At 64.7% G+C, this 15,171-nt stretch overlaps 3 protein-coding genes across 4 annotated transcripts; 2 read left to right on the forward strand and 1 right to left on the reverse strand.

The window, feature by feature from the left end:
* The first annotated feature begins 111 nt into the window (after positions 1-111).
* LCNL1 (lipocalin like 1) lies at positions 112-3,488 on the forward strand. Its single transcript, XM_040460224.1, has 7 exons — positions 112-1,197; positions 1,547-1,686; positions 2,070-2,143; positions 2,281-2,391; positions 2,730-2,831; positions 3,074-3,099; positions 3,371-3,488. Exons 1-6 carry the CDS (start codon positions 1,099-1,101, stop codon positions 3,097-3,099), a joined length of 552 nt encoding a protein of 183 aa, XP_040316158.1. The 5' UTR covers positions 112-1,098; the 3' UTR covers positions 3,371-3,488.
* A 4,397-nt stretch (positions 3,489-7,885) lies between these two features.
* Positions 7,886-9,563, forward strand: PAXX (PAXX non-homologous end joining factor). The gene is given in 8 exon segments (XM_040460228.1): positions 7,886-8,137; positions 8,222-8,282; positions 8,543-8,592; positions 8,673-8,739; positions 8,741-8,864; positions 8,943-9,011; positions 9,182-9,266; positions 9,367-9,563. Coding segments are annotated over 8 exon segments (627 nt in total). The 5' UTR covers positions 7,886-8,006; the 3' UTR covers positions 9,407-9,563.
* Positions 9,564-9,751: 188 nt separating this feature from the next.
* On the reverse strand, positions 9,752-12,226 carry CLIC3 (chloride intracellular channel 3). Of its 2 annotated transcripts, none has more exons than XM_040460227.1 (6): positions 12,133-12,226; positions 11,224-11,333; positions 11,015-11,140; positions 10,761-10,867; positions 10,505-10,646; positions 9,752-10,426 (listed from the first exon to the last, which is right to left on the reverse strand). In XM_040460227.1, the coding sequence occupies exons 1-6, from the start codon at positions 12,166-12,168 to the stop codon at positions 10,342-10,344; spliced, it is 606 nt and encodes a 201-aa protein (XP_040316161.1). In that variant the 5' UTR covers positions 12,169-12,226; the 3' UTR covers positions 9,752-10,341. The 2 variants fall into 2 exon arrangements, with proteins under 2 accessions (XP_040316161.1, XP_040316160.1); XM_040460226.1 differs by having other exon boundaries at positions 10,505-10,680.
* Positions 12,227-15,171: the final 2,945 nt, after the last annotated feature.

A 15,171-nucleotide genomic window follows, 5' to 3' on the forward strand; every position in this document is an offset into this window, starting at 1 on the left:
TGTTGCCTGTGTTTCCTGCAGTCCTCGCCGCTCTGGGCCCTGGGCCTGGCTCTGGCCAGCTCCCTGGGGACTTGACCGCACGCACCCCCCTCACTTTGGGCCTCAGTCTCCCCTTCCTGTCTGTAAAATCTCGGACTCTGGGCAAGGGCGCACTGGTGTTCGGTCCCGGTGGGCGGGCCCGGAGTCAGGACCGCTACGGAGAGGCGCCCTCACATCCCCCACCCAGCGCAGGCTGGGCTCTGACCTCACCACGGCCCCTCCTGCTGGCCGGTTCTGGGTGGTGCCCTCTCATCTCCTACCCCCCAGGCAGGTGCCCTTGGCCCCCTCACCCCGAGCCCGGAGAGGCCTGAGGCCCAGGGGAGCTCTGTACCCGATGGGCTTTTGAAGGTGTGGGATTAGAACACGGGGTAGGGACCAGTGTTACCGGAGGACAGAGAGGAAGGTGGCTTCGGCATCCATGACCCCCACCCTGGGCTGCCCCGGAGAGTGGGCTGACCACCGGACAACCTCACGTCCTCTCTGGCTACTGTAGCGCCTCCAGCCCCCCGTTCTCCGGCCTGGGCGTCGAGACTACACAGCCCTGCCCGTTCGCCAGGCCCCGGGCACCACAGCCAGCGCTGGGCCCCAGGGCACGGTCTCCCTGCCCGGCCTCCTGCCCCCACCTCCTGCCGTCTGCCACCCTTCAGGCCCTGTCCGGAGCCCTCCTGGCAGGATCCCCTGCACCGCCCCCCATGGGCAAACCTCAGCCTGGCCCAACAGAGGCACCGAGGGCTGTGGGGCTCAGACGGGACGGGGAGCTTCTTGGCAGCCTTCCCGGAGGAGGGGACTGGGCGGGGGGTATGTGTGAGCGGAGAGCTGGGGGCAGACACCGCGGAAAGCCTGTCAGAACTTCTCCTCCCCCTGCATCCAAGTACCTGCTGCCTCCCCAGCAGGAAACGCCGCCGGGCATGGGCGGGGCAGCTGGGCACAACCCCATCCGAGCCTAGCTCAGTGGGCTTGGTCCCAGGCCAGCAGACAGCCACGCCAGCGCACTTGGGGGTCATAAATGCCGGACAGGAGAAGCCACCCCAGGTCCCCTGCTGAGAACTGTCCTCCAAGATGCCACAGGCACTGCTCATCGGCTCCGTCTTTGTCCTGCTCAGGCTATCCCTAGGCCAGGGCCAGGTCCCCATCCAGGCCAACTTCGATGCCAGCCAGGTGGGCCCTGGCAGCCGCTCCTCCTCGCGAATTACCTCCTCTGCTTCTCCATCGGGGGGGGGGGGGAAGTGCATGACCCGCAGGGAGGCTGGAGGGCCAGGGGAGCCCCTGGGGATCCTCCGGTCCCGGCTCAGCTCAAGTCAGGGGGACAGGGGAGACAGCCCCCTCCACCTGCCCCATCAGCTGGGCACGGGCTGGGCTGGGGAGGACAGCAGGCCTGCTCTGTGGCCTGTGCCCACCACGGCTCCCCAGAGCCTGGAACCGGGAGGAGTCGCAGCTGCCCGCCCCCCACCTGGGTGGGGGTTGATAAGGACGCAGGGCCCCAGCTCTCCCCGCACCCTCCCTGCAGTTCCAGGGCACCTGGTACGTGGTCGGGGTGGCCTCAGACGACCAGGACTTCCTGAACTCCAAGGACGACACAAAGATGCCCGTGGTCTTGGTGACCCCCTTGGACAACGGTGACCTGGCCCTCAAGTTTGGGTACCCTACGTAAGTGACCCCACAAACCCCACCTCGGACTGGGCCTTAGGCCTGGCCAGCGTGAGCCACTGAGAACACAGGTGTCCCTGGCACACTAGCGAGCTAGTCCCAGGCCCCTGGTGGGGTCAGGCTGCCGCAGCAGACGCCTCAGCCGTGGAGGAGCATCGTCCCCGGGGCGTGTGTGTATCTGAAGGGGAGACCCCACGTGTCCTGGCTGTAGGGCTCCCCCAAGTACTTCACGCCTGCCCCCTGTCCCCTAGAGGGCTGCCTCACCTCTAAGCAGCGCTGGGAGGGGGCACAGGGGCACTGGGGTGGCCTGGGCCCCGGCCCACCCGACGTGGTCAGAGTCCCCAAGCGGTGGCCTTGGGGACGCCGTGGTTCCTCCTCCCCAGGCCCGACGGCGGGTGCCAGAAAATGCTCACGACCTTCACGAAGGGGGCTGCTGACGGGCAGTTCAGCGACGCGGGTGAGGCTGGGCAGGGGCGGGGGGGGGGGGGGGCGGGGGGGGGCCGGGGGGGGGGCCCCGGGCCCCGGCCGCCCCCCTGGCCCCGGCCGGGGGCGGGCCCCGGGGCCGAGGCAGCTCAGCTGGCCCTTCCCCCTCAGCCATGGCGCAGACTGACATCCGGGTGGTGAGCACCGACTACAAGCACTTCGCCGTGCTCTACGTGGAGACCCAGAAGGCAGGCGTCAGGAGCGTCTGGCTGCAGCTCTACGGTGGGCGTCCTGGGGGGAGGGGCTCCCAGCACCCCCGTCCCCCCCCCCCACTGGTCACCAGGCGCAGGCCGCTCCTCTGGGAGCCGTGTGCCCAAGGTCCGTCTGCACTGCCGCCCACGCACACATTCCAGCAAGTTCCAGGTGCATGGCAGGCGGGACCGCTGTGTCCCCGGGTCTCCTGGGGACCCCCGTGTCTGTGGTAGAGGGGTCCGGACCCCTCCCCCCACCCCCGTGCCTCCTCCCCTTGCCTCCCACCCCACCCCACCCCACCCCGCCTTCCACCACCCTCCTCCTCCCAACCCTGCCCTCTTCTGCTCACCAACCCTCCCTGCCCTCAGCCCGCGCCCCGGAGCTGTTTCCTGAAGGTGCCCAGAAAATACAGCAGCTGGCACCCCAAGTGGGCCTAAACCCCAGCCAGGGCGCCCTGCTGCCCCAGTCCGGTGAGTGCTGTCCCCGAGCCAGCTCAGGGCTGCAGGAGACTCAGACTGGGAGCACCACTCCCCCCTGGGACAAGCACCAGACCTATCTGGGCCAGAAGAGGGCGGGCCAGTGCCCTGGCCAGTGGCCTCTCCGAAGGGGATTGCAGGCAGGGAGGCTTGGCTCCTCAGGGGCGGTTGGGGGCCTCCCCCCCCCCGGGGAAGGGGCCTCTGGCTGGTTCCTCAGACCCCACTCTCTCCCACAGACCAGTGTGCTGGCGCCTTCTCCTAGGTGAGTGCTCGTGCCGGCCTGGACGCGAGTCCCCACAGCATGCAGCGCCCGGTGCCCTGAGACCCATGGAGACCCCTCTCAGCCAGAAGGCTGAACTGTGGGGGCCCTCCTGCCGGGAGCAGGTGGCAGGGGGGTGGGTACCGTAGAATCAAGGTGGGAACAGCAGACAGCAGTGGGCAGGGACAGAGAGGCCCTGGGGCTGGGCCCAGGGAGGGCAGGAGGGGGCGAGAAGACGGCGCTCACCCCACTACACCTGCCCCCTTGTCTGCAGGAAAGAGTCCTCCCAGGAGTGCCCGCTGGGGGCCATGCTGTACGGGGCCTTCCCCCAGGAGCACACCGTTTCTGTCCGCCACCCATCCCCCGCACAATAAATACTCTCCTAAAGCCCATGGCTCTGCATGTCTTGACCCTCCACGGTGGTTTCCGGGCACAGGGTGGGACCCCTCGCTAGGCCGAGCAGAGCTCTGCAGGGCCGGGCAGGCGCTTGGCCTGGAAGGAGCCGAGGCTCTGCTCCAAGGGAGGCAAGCTCACTCATCCAGACTGACCAGGGCATCGCAGGGGCCTTCCTGCCACTCGCTCCCCCTCCCCGCGCACCAGGGCACCAGCCTCAGCAGCCCAGCCCCGGGGCGGCCACCCAGAGCTCCCGCGGACACAGGGGACCTCCTGGGCCTTTGGGACCCTTCCTTCCACAGCACAGAGCAGGTATCTGGGCCACTCCGTCCCGCACTTCCCCTGACCCAGAGCCAGAGGAAAGCGGGGTATGCACAAAACTCTGTCCTGCCATTGTGTCTGGGTAGGATAATATCACTGCTCTTTTTTTTTTTTTTTTTCAGTTTTTTATTTTGAGAGAGAGTGCAAGTGGGGGAGGGGCAGAGAGAGAGGGAGGGAGAGAGAGACAGAGAGAGAGAGTCCCAAACAGGCTCCACACTGTCAGCGCAGAGCCCGTCTCGGCCCCGATCTCACGTTTTGTGAGATCGTGACCTGAATCGAAACCAAGAGTCCGACGCTTAACCACCCGAGCCACCCAGGCGCCCCTGGCTGGACATTTTTAATTAAAAACACAGCCCTGTCCTGCCCAATTTGCTGCCTTGATTCGGGCCCTTCTGGGCTGGGAGGTCACCCTCTGGGGGCCCCAGACAGCCCCTCCACACCTGCACCCAACACCTGGGCACCTTGGCTGCCCCAACCCACATGCCAGCCTCTGGCCCACCTGTGGACACGGTCTTCCCCCCCCCCCCCCCGCCCCCAGCACAACACCAGTCTGGAAGTCCAGCCCTGGGGATGGGGAAGAGTGTGTGGGAAGGCCCAGAGAGCCAGCCCCCTCCCACACGTGTGACCTGTGAGCTCACCGTCCCACCCTCTTGACAGGCAAGGTGCTGTCTGCCCACCTAGGGAGGCATCTGCTGAGAGATACTGTCTGAGCTCCCTCCAGGTGATAAATTAGCAGACGGAGGGGTTGATTTATCTGTTGTCACTCGCCTTCCATATGGACCCAGAGAAGAAGGACAAAGGTTGTCACGGCAGCAACAAGGGTTTAAGGTGGAGACGTGGGGATGCGCTCCCCTGGCAAGCGGTGCAGGAAGCCTGGCCACCAGGCTCCGGTGGTCCTGCCCTCCCCCGCTGTCCACCCCCCCACCCCGCCCCAGGTCCCCTGGGAAGGGCCCGAGTGGGGAGATACAGATTGCTCCCCCCGTGGCCTTATGGACACCTTTTCCAGGGAGGGCGGCCCTCTTCTGGGGTGGGGCAGCCCCATAGGACCCCTCAGGAACCCAGAAGGGCTGTGCCCCCGGCACCAACATATCCACTAGGGGCTCGTGTCGTCCTGCACCACCCGCTCAGACCACACGGGGGCAGTCCTCAGCCAGTTCCCCGCCCCAAAGCCACGGAATTCGTCCGCTGGATCTGGCTCGTTCCCTGCTGGGCTCCCAACCGCCCCCAGGGGGTCCCATCGCCCCAACAGGAAAAGCCAAAGTCCTTAGCTGGCCAAGAAGGCCCTCCCTGGGGCGCCTGGGTGGCTCAGACGGTTGGGCATCCGCCTTTTGATTTCAGCTCAGGTCATGATCTCATGGTCCCTGAGTTAGAGTCCTGCATCGGGTTCTGTGCTGGCAGCACGCAACCTGCTTGGGATTCTGTCTCCCTCTCTGTCTCTCCCCTGCTCACTCTCTCTCTCTCTCAAAATAAATAAAAGTTAAAAAAAATTTTTTTTAACTTGAAAAAGAAGAAGGCCCTCCCGATCCGCCCACCTCTGACCCCATCCCCTCCCATCTTTGCTTCTGACCACCCTGAACATGCTGGCCCCACGCCTGCCGTAGAGCACAGCTGCCCCGGCCAGGAGCGCTCCTCTCCCAGCTCTCAGGCTTCAGCCCTGCATGCCCTGGGGTGAGAGGCCACCCTTTTCCCCTTGCCCCCCCCCCACACTCCCTCCAGTGTCCTTTCCCTTCCCCACCTACCTGGCGCCCAGATATCCACACGTACCCACACCCACATTAAAGAAGATTGCTCCCTGCAGGAAGATGGGCTGGTAAGTTACATTTTCTAGACCCTTGTGTCTAAAATGAAAACAGATCTTTCGGTTTTCTTACCATGTTTTGAAGTCCTCGGCTCAGGTCTTGTATTGGTTTCCTGTGGCCGCTGTAGCCAATTATCACAAACTTGGTGGCTTAAAACGTAACATTTACCTCCTCACAGTTCTGGAGGCCCAAAGTCCAAAATCTGTGCCCCTGGGCGGAAATCACCGTGCTGTCAGGGCCGCGTTCCCTCCAGAGGCTTTAGTCTCCTCTTAGTGAAATCTTTCTCCGCCTCTCTCTAAGGACATCTATGACAGCATTTGGATAATCCAGGAAAATCTCCCCATCTCAAGATCCGTAACCACATCGGCAAAAAACCCTCTTCCACACAAGCTGCCATTGACCGTTGCCAGTAACTTTGGGGGACTCCGTTGAGTGTGCCGCATTCTCCCTGGAAACATTCCCCCAGGCCCCCGGCACTGTGCCCAGAGGAAGGAATGTTTAAGGGGGTCCTGGGGGCTGGTGGCCCCACACTCCCATTGCCACACCTGACCCTCCTCCGGAGTCTTGGGTACACAGTAGACTTCAGCATCCCCTTCGGACACCGACATGTCGCAGAGTTCCTACAGCAAAGGAGTGGCCCCCAGGCTCTCTCCAAACCTGCTTCAGCCCAGCGACCTTGGGGAAGGGCGTGCCCACACCACCCACAGACAGGGGCACCTGTGAGCCCTACCCCCCTCACCTCACCCCTGTCCACCTCCACTCTGAGCAACCCCTCCCCCCCCCCAGTCTGCATTCTCTCATTCACAATATCTACTGAATGCAATGTTTAAGCCCTGAAGACGAGGCTAGTGAAACAGACGTGAAGCCTCCCCCCTCCACGGACCTCTGGGGGAACCACCGTAAACAGGATGAAAAATGCATTAGTTCCCTCCTGCTGATAACAGATTTCCCCCCCCCCCCCAGTTCCCTGGCTGGAAACGAGAAGCATGTCTTCCCCCCCATTTCTGAGGGTCAGGAATCTGGTCCTGGGTGATCTCGGGCCTCTGGCACAAGACTTCCCACAAGGCCGTGGTCAAGCCGCAGGCCAGGGCTGCGTTCTCCCCAGAAGGTTCGGCCGGGGCGGGGGGGGGGGTCTGCGTGCCAGCCCTTCACTAGTTGTTGCCAGGCCTTGGTCCTGTGCCACGTGTGGTGGTGAGCGAGTCCAGGAGAAAGAACGGGCAGCCCATCGCTCCAGCCTCCTGGCCAGGGGCAAGTTACTCGACCGGACCTCGATGGGGCAGAGACACAGGAGGCCGGCCCGGTTGGGGCCGTCTCACAGTCTGCTGCCACAGGAAGTGGCCAGAGGTACTTTATCTAGTGACAGGGCTGGAAAGCAAGTACACAAAACAGGAGAGAGGACTGGAGGTAGTGGGCGGGCCGCGACACTGTGTCAGGTGACTGAGGAAGACTGAGAAGCTGGCACTTCACTGAAGCCCCAAAGGAAGCATGTGAGTCTGAGCGGACCAAGGGGACGGTAAGGGAGGGTCACCGAGGCTGTCACCCAGGGGACCATAAGGGAGGGTCAGGCTGGGCCGTAGGAGGCACAGGGTGGGGGTGGGGGGGGGAGGGACAGGACAACATCAGCAGCGCAGCCTACAGGCCCAGCCTCAGCCCTCCCCACGACTGCCCTGTGGTCACCCTGTGCCTTCCTCTGGCGTCTGCAGTGGCTGCCCCTCTGCCTGGGATCCCCCATCCTGGCGCGTCACCATCGTCCCTCGATTCCCCGGGGTCACAGCTCCGACCGCACGTGGACTACCCGAGAGTTTCACGTTTCGTTTATTATCTGTCCAATCCATGAGATCTCACAAGCTCCAGGCGACCAGAGACCTTGTCTGTTAAGCAAAGTGCTCAAGGCTAGGACAAGGGAAGGCACAAAGGAGGGGATGGATGGATGAGTGCCGGGAGCCTCGTGCGCTGGCCGCCACACTTTATTCACGGTCGAGTTCTGACCTGCCGCGGTTCGGCGTTAGGAAAGTTTGCGCGTCTAAAGACCACGTGAGATAGTATCTCGGGAAGGGCGACAGCAGGTGCGGAAGGCAGGACGAGGCCGCTGGGACCAGCAGGGGGCGAAGCGGCGGGGGAGGGAACCCCGGACTCCGCGCGCGAAAGGCGCGCAGGCCTCCGCGCGGACGCGGGAACCGCACCCGGAACAGGCCCGCCCGGGGGACCCCGCCCGCCGGAGACCGAGCCCCGCCCCTCCAGCCCGCCCCCAGGCCCCGCCGCCGGCGCGAAGGGCCAGGGTCTTCGGGGCGGGACCTGGGCCGTAAGCCCCGCCCCCGGCTCCGGAGCCGTCCTCCCGCGCAGGCGCCCTGGGGCCCGCAGCCTCCCGGGTGGTGTCCCTGCCGCGGCCGCGGTGCTATGGTGCCGCCGCCGCCGCCTCTGTCGCCGCCTCTCTGCACGCTGCCGCCGGGGCCCGGGCCCCCGCGCTTCGTGTGCTATTGCGAGGGGGAGGGAAGCGAGGACGGAGGCCGCGGCGGCTTCAACCTCTAGTAAGTGGCTGGCGAGGAGCGCGGGGCGCTGGGGGCGCCGACAGTTCTGCGGGCCGTTCCGCCTGACAGCCCCTCCCCCCACAGTGTGACGGACGCCGCGGAACTCTGGAGCACCTGCTTCACGGCGGACAGCCTGGAGGCCCTCGTGGGTATCGGGGCTGCGGGGCAGGCCGGGAAGTCCCCGGCACTCCTTACCTGCAGTGCGGCCCACCTCTGGGATCGCAGGGGGCGGTCTGGGATCCCGGGGTAGGGGGGGGGGGGGGGGGGGGGGTCTGGACACCCTTCCCCCAGCTTTGTAACCGTAGCCCTAAGATTGGCCCGGGGTCCTGGGTGGCCCTCCGTCAGGCAGCTTTGGGGTGGCTCCAGAGTCTTGGGCAGCTGGTGACCAGCCCCTGTGCCCTGCAGAAAGCCCGTTTGGGCCTGAGTGCGGCTGAGGAGATCACCCCCCGGTTCAGGTGAGTCGCTGAGCGGGGAAGGAAGGGTGGGTGTGGAGCTGGGGGTCTGGACGCCGCACTCAGCACACCTCCTTTCCTAGGGCAGCCTGTGAGCAGCAAGCTGTGACTTTCGCCCTGCGGGAGGATGGAGCATCCCTAACCCTTTCCGGGGGGGCCCTGGGCCCTGGATTTTGAGCTCTCCAAGGTGCCGGGCCCAGAGGCAGCCTCCAGGTTGCAGGCACTGACACTGGGTCTGGCAGAGCAAGTGTGCAACTTGAAGAGGCAGCTGGCAGGTGGGGTGGGGAGCAGGTACCCCGAATCTTCACTAGGGTCCCCCTGCTCGTGCCTCCATTCCTGGCTTTCTTCCCCAGGCCTGCAGGTGACAGCCACCAGCCCCAAAAAGAGCCCTTGTCTGGCAGGGCCTCAGTTCTTCTTACCAGGTAAGGCCTGTCACCTGGGACGTCGGTGGGGGCTGTGCTCCTGCTCCCTCTGTGACTCCCCTTCCCCAGAACAAGAGTCGGGCCCCAAAGACAGCATGTGCACGGAGAGGGGGCTGTGGCTCTGGAATTCTACCGACTCAGGAAGCCCCGTCCCGTCCCGTTGCCCTCAGACCCGGACCCTCAGAGAGGTGGCCCTGGACTTGGGGTCAGGAGGCGGTGTCCAGGGGAGTCCCTCATCAACCCTGGCTTCAAGAGGTACTCACCCCCTGCCCCTCCCTCCCGTGCCCCTGGCCCAGCCCTGGACCCCTGCCCCTCCCTCCGTAAAACCGTAGTGTCTCTTCCTCTTCTCTCCCAGTAAGAAACCAGCCAGCGGTGTAGACTTTGACAGCCCCTGAAGGCGCAGCACCAAGTGTGACCCTGCCAGGAGTCTGCTCATGCGGTGGGGACAGCCCCTGAGACCCCACAGCCCGTCCTGCTGCCAGAGGGGAACAATCCTGCTCCTCGGACCCCTTCCCCATTAAATAAATGGCTTCCTCAGGTGGAGGAAACGGCTGGGGTCTGGCCGGGGGAGAGGGATCAGGGGTCTCCCTGGGCCTGTGATCTGGCTCGGGCCGCAGTGTGTAAGCAGATGGGCCAGCTTCCGCACCGCCTGGGGGGTGGGGGTGGGGGGAGCGCCACTCTCTCCAGGCTCACCCAGCTGCCCCTGCCCGGTTCGAGACGGAGCGGAGAGGGACTGGAAGGCGGGTCAGGGCTCCTCAAGGTTGGAACTCTGTTGCCGGCCCCTCCACTCCACACCCTTCACTCTTCCAGACCTCACCTAACAGGCACAGCCACCGGTGTCCCGCACCACAGGTCATGTGGAAGCTGGAGGGTGGTGGCCTGCCGCCTGGGGCTGGGCTGAGGAATGTGGGCTGGCCCCACCCACCGACCTGAGCCTCTAGGTGCCCAGTCTGGGCTCTGGTCCCCACCCTCCTTGGCCATCCTGCAGCCCCACCCTGGCCTGACTGGTTTGGGAGCCCAATCTAGTCCCCACCCCACCCCCGACAGGGTTAGTGGAGCAGAGCCACCCACCGGGTTCTCTGCCCATCATTCCAGGCTTGTCCTGGGGACGGAGTGTTCCGTGGTGGGGGTTTTGGGGGTGGCAGAAGTCAAGGGCCCTCTGGTCCCTCGGATGTCAGGGCATGCTTGCTGGGGCAGAGATGCGTTTATGGGGCTGTAGAAGAGGGGGCAGGGGGTGGCGGTAGAGGGGGCGGCGGCTAGCGGGGGCGCACCGCCGTCCGGTAAGCCGCTAGGATCTCCGCGCTGTGTGGACACGTGTACTTGAACTCCTTCACCTGCAGCGCGCTGTCCAGGTAGCGGCGGACGCCGCGCAGCTCGGCGGGTATGGGCGCCCCGCGGAAGTGCGCGCACACCGTCTGTGGGGGAGGGGCGTGGCGCGGTCAGGGCCTTGTGGGGGGCGCCCCCCGCGCCCCGCGCCCCGGCCCGGCACTCACGTCCACGATGTGCAACTTGGGCAGCAGCCTACAGTCAGCCAGCGTGAGCTGGTCGCCGTCCAGGAAGCGGCGGCGCGACTCGCCAAGCTGCGGTTCCCGCACCAGCTCGTGCTCCAGCGGCGCGCGCAGGTAGCTGTCCAGCCTGGTGAGGGCGCGCCGCAGCAGGTGGTACAGGGGGGGGGGGGGGGGGGGGCGCGGTGAGGCCCGGCCTGGGCCAGCTCCCCCCCACCCTCGCCGCGCTCCTGACCCTCCTCACCATCGTCCTGCGTGGGCACTGGGTTCTTGATGAACGCGGAGAACCTGTGAAAGACGTCGTTGCCTGCCGTGGCGGACTCCCGGTAGCGGGGCGCCAGGCTGGGGAATCTGCGGGGAAGCAGGGGATCTGTGGTCAGACCCTTGAGCCAGGCCCTCTTCCCTGCGGGGACCCTCAGCATCCTTCCCGGGCTCTGTCCTGGGAGCACCCTCCCTGGGCGCCCCATCATCGCCCCTCCTGCCAGGCCGGGCCCTCACTCGGGGGGCCCCAGCGTCTCCTCCAGAAACTCCTCGATCTGCAGTGTATCTGTTTTGGTGTCGCCATCGTGGAGAAGGATGGGCAGCTGCGAGCCAGGAGCGAAGTCCTTAAGCACATCCGGGGACCTGTGGGCATGAGGCAGGTGGGGAGGCTGCTGGTCAGAAGGGCCAGGGACCAGGCAGCGGTCCCGTGGGGGCAAGGGGCTCACCTGCGGATGTCCACGGTGGTGAGGGTGAAGGGCACGCCCTTGAGGAGCAGGACCATGAAGAGCCGCTGACAGGAAGGGCAGTGTCCTACGCTCTCACCATCCTCGCTCGCCTGGGGCGCATGGAGTAGAGGGTGCCAGGGAAGAGAGCAGGCCTAAGAATCCCGCCAAAGGGGACCCTGCCTCCCAGGGCCAAGAGCCTGGAATGATCCCGGGCTCCAGCTTGGTTGGGCATGACCTCGACACGTGAGAGCCCTTGGCGTGGTCCCCGGGAGCTGGGGAGGGGCACAGGGACATGGGGCTGGGACCCTAGCTCTGGAGCCTGGCCCCTTGGCCCTTATCCTCAGAGCCTGGGCAGAGGCCAGGCTGCTGGTCTCCAGGCCCCACAGGCGGGTCACAGGGTGGGGTGGGCTGAGTGAGCTGTTTTCTGAGTGATTCACCCTGCCGGACTGGACACTGGGTGCCAGCACACTCATCGTCCCACCTCCCACAGTGGGGAGGAGGCCAGGGCCTCGCAGCCCTGCACAGGGACCCCAGATCTGGGCAGCGATGTGACCGTCCACGGGGCTGCCTGGCCCAGCCCCCACCTGCCTCACTGACCTCAAGCTCCACGTAGGCCTTGGCCTCCAGCTGCCTGATTGTCGCGTCCCCACCGAGGGGCTTTTCCCCCAGGAGGGCTGGGCTGGGTCCAGGAGCCAGGGCTGGGAGTCAGCACCCCACGCCCTTGGGGACAGCTCACTGGGCCCTTCCCCGGTCCTGCTCCCTCTTTGCTCAGCCTCTGCAGGGCTGCCCGAGCCCACCACAGAGGAAAGGACACAGATGCTGCCTTGGAGACCCACCGCCCACCCTAGAGAGCCCCGGAGCCCCGCACAGCACACTCCTCCCCAGACCTCCCTCCCAGCCCAGCGGCACCTTAACAAACAGCTGGAGCTTAGCCGTCTCTGCCATGGCGAGGAGCTGTGGTGGCCGAGGCAGGGTGGGGATCTGGAGAGCCCTTTAAGGCTCCCGGGGTGCCCCGCCCTCCCGGGCCCAGGGCCCGCCCTGACAAGCCACCTACGCAGGTGGACGAGGCTGTCGGGGCTGTCTGTCGGGGCACCGTGTCCAAGCATGAGGGTGTGACTGTGGGGGCACTGCGTGCTCGGGGCTGGCGGGGCTGGGGACCTGAGCACCCCAGGGTGGGTGTGGGATGGGGGCGGAGAATGGTGGATGTGGAGGCGGGGAGAGAAGGGTGCCAGCCTGGGGAGAAGGCAGCTCTAGATCGGGACCTGCCACCGACCCCCCCCCAGCCCTGCAGTGCACACCCCGTTATCTGTCGGGGGTCCCCAACCCGGAAAGCCGGGGGGTGGGGAGGAGAAGTGAACAGCCTGGCCCCAGCCTCAGTTTCCCTAGCTGCCTACCAGGGCGTTACCAGAGCGTTAAGCCTCCTCCTTGGAAGGGACGCCCGGGACACCACTGTGCTCCGTCTGGCAGAGCCCCGCCCCCAGGCCCGCCCACATTCCAGAACCGCTGCCCGCCTGCTCAGGTAGCTCTTCTCTGACAACCCTGCACCCCTGCCCTTCGCAATCGGTTCCACGCAGGCTTCTTTCCTTCTCAACCTTTAAAAAGAAGCACCAGGAGAAGGGTGGGAAGCCGCAACCTCCTGACCTGTGCTGCCGCCCACCCCGCCCTTGGCTGGAACAAAAAAACTAGGGGACGTTGTGCATACAGCAACCCCCCCACCCCCACCCGACCTGCATTGCCCCCGTCAGGGTGGCCGGCGCCCCTATGGCCTCCTCCCCCAGGGCCTCCAGCCGGCCGGCCCCTTCTGGGACCCCACGCCGTCCAGGACACCCGGACGCAGCCCGGGTGCGGGCCTGACACTGGGGCTGGGCCCTGGCTCCCCGCCGGGGCTGGGCTTCCAGTCCGAGCACCGGTGTTTCAGCTACTCCTCTGCGTGGTGGGGGTGGGGGCAGGGCTGGGCCCGCTCACTTCCTGCCTCGATGCCGCACAAAGGCCCCCCACACCTGCACCCGTTCGCCAGATGTCCCGTGCGGATTTCCGCGCCTGTGAAAATACCCTCACACGTCTGTAGGACAAACGGTGAGCTGGACGAAGGACCCGGCGGTGCAGAAACAAGGAAACGCACGCACCCCAGCGGGAAGTGGGGGGAGGCGTGAAACTTCACGCTGCTGTGAAGAAGCACACATCCGTGGCTGCGGTGAGCAGAAACGCGGTAACCACGTTCTCGGTGTCGCTCCGGATGCCCTGTCGGCCGGCAAAACGGGGCATCAGCCCACAGGTGTCCTGGTACACACGAGGGACGTGTAGACAGATCCGGGCCGTCCCCCTGATGCTAGCCCCCTTTCCGTGGGAGAGTCCTGGTTTGCTCACAGGAGAGGACAGAGGGGGGGCCTGGAGGTTTGGTGGTTTTACGCTGAACTGGCCCCGGGTCACGGTGGCAGTCCTAGCCCCCAGCACCTCAGAATGTGACCTGACTAGGAGACAGACTTTTTGCAGAGATCATCAAAGTAAAATAAGGTCATCAGGGGGGGTCCTACCGCAATACGACTGTTCTTATACACGGGGGAGATTTGGACACAGACCCACGTGGACCAGGCGCCACACGAACGAAGGTGGAGGCAGAGGGCAGGGCCGTGCATCTCCAAGCCTAGGAACATGGAGCCTGGCCGGAAAACCACCGGCAGCTGGGGGGTGACTCCGGGGAGCCGGGGCCAGACCCTCGCCCACAGCTGCAGAAGGAGCCAGCCCTGCCCGCACGGTGATCTTGGACTTCCGGCCTCCAGACTGTGGGGGGGGATAGATCTCTGTGGCTTCCAGCGGTGATTCACGGCTCTAGCAAAGACCCGTGAGAGAAGAGCCCCGCAAACTGAAAAGCACTACATAGCAGTCACTGCGAGTCTGTGCCCTGAGCTTTCGGAAAAAGCCACGAGGATGTCCTCCGACTTTTGAATTTTCTACCATGATTGCCTAGTAAATGTTTTTATTTTATTTATTTTTTTTTTTATTTTTTTTCAACGTTTTTTTTTTATTTATTTTTGGGACAGAGAGAGACAGAGCATGAACGGGGGAGGGGCAGAGAGAGAGGGAGACACAGAATCGGAAACAGGCTCCAGGCTCCGAGCCATCAGCCCAGAGCCCGACGCGGGGCTCGAACTCCCGGACCGCGAGATCGTGACCTGGCTGAAGTCGGACGCTTAACCGACTGCGCCACCCAGGCGCCCCAGTAAATGTTTTTAAATAAATGAGACCAGAAGCTCACGGTCACCAGCCCTAACTGACCCATGACCTACTGGGCGTTGAATAAGCCTCCCTGACAGTGCCCCGGCCACATCCACAGAGCAGCCCCTGGAGGGGCCCGGGGGCCTGCTGTCCTGGTCTTTTCACGTCCCTCTCTTCCTTCCTGGGGACGGTTCTCGGCCCACAGTCCCAGGACGTGACACATTAGAAACATTTCTCTCCTGAGCCCTGTCTGTGGGCCCTTCCTGGTGACATTTTAACAGACTTGTCGGGGACACTATGGGGGGGGGGGGGGGCCGGGGGGGCCCTGGGATCTGAGCAGGAGCTCTGCCCCCTGAGAGAGCCAAGGAGCAGTGGGCACAGCCAGAGTCCAGATGGGGGTTCCAAAACCCATTTCCCCCCAAAGAAACGGGGCTCCTTGGAAAATTGCTGAATCCAGACATGGGCCAGGGAGGTAATAAGCAGGCCTGGAAATTGTAACAGAAAAGAAGTGCTCCAAAAAATGTCCAGGGCAAGTCAAAAGGACACAGAAGCCACCACGAAGGGGTTCCCACCGGCCACATCTGGGGCAGTTTGAGCATAAGAAAGATGGCAGAATTGTACACTTATAAATGGCTAAGACGGTAAATACTATGTACATTGAAAATATTAGTGGGGGGGCGCCTGGGTGGCGCAGTCGGTTAAGCGTCCGACTTCAGCCAGGTCACGATCTCG

This window comes from Herpailurus yagouaroundi, unplaced genomic scaffold (assembly GCF_014898765.1).
Source record: "Herpailurus yagouaroundi ecotype Mexico unplaced genomic scaffold, PumYag 249, whole genome shotgun sequence".
Lineage (NCBI taxonomy): Eukaryota > Metazoa > Chordata > Mammalia > Carnivora > Felidae > Herpailurus > Herpailurus yagouaroundi.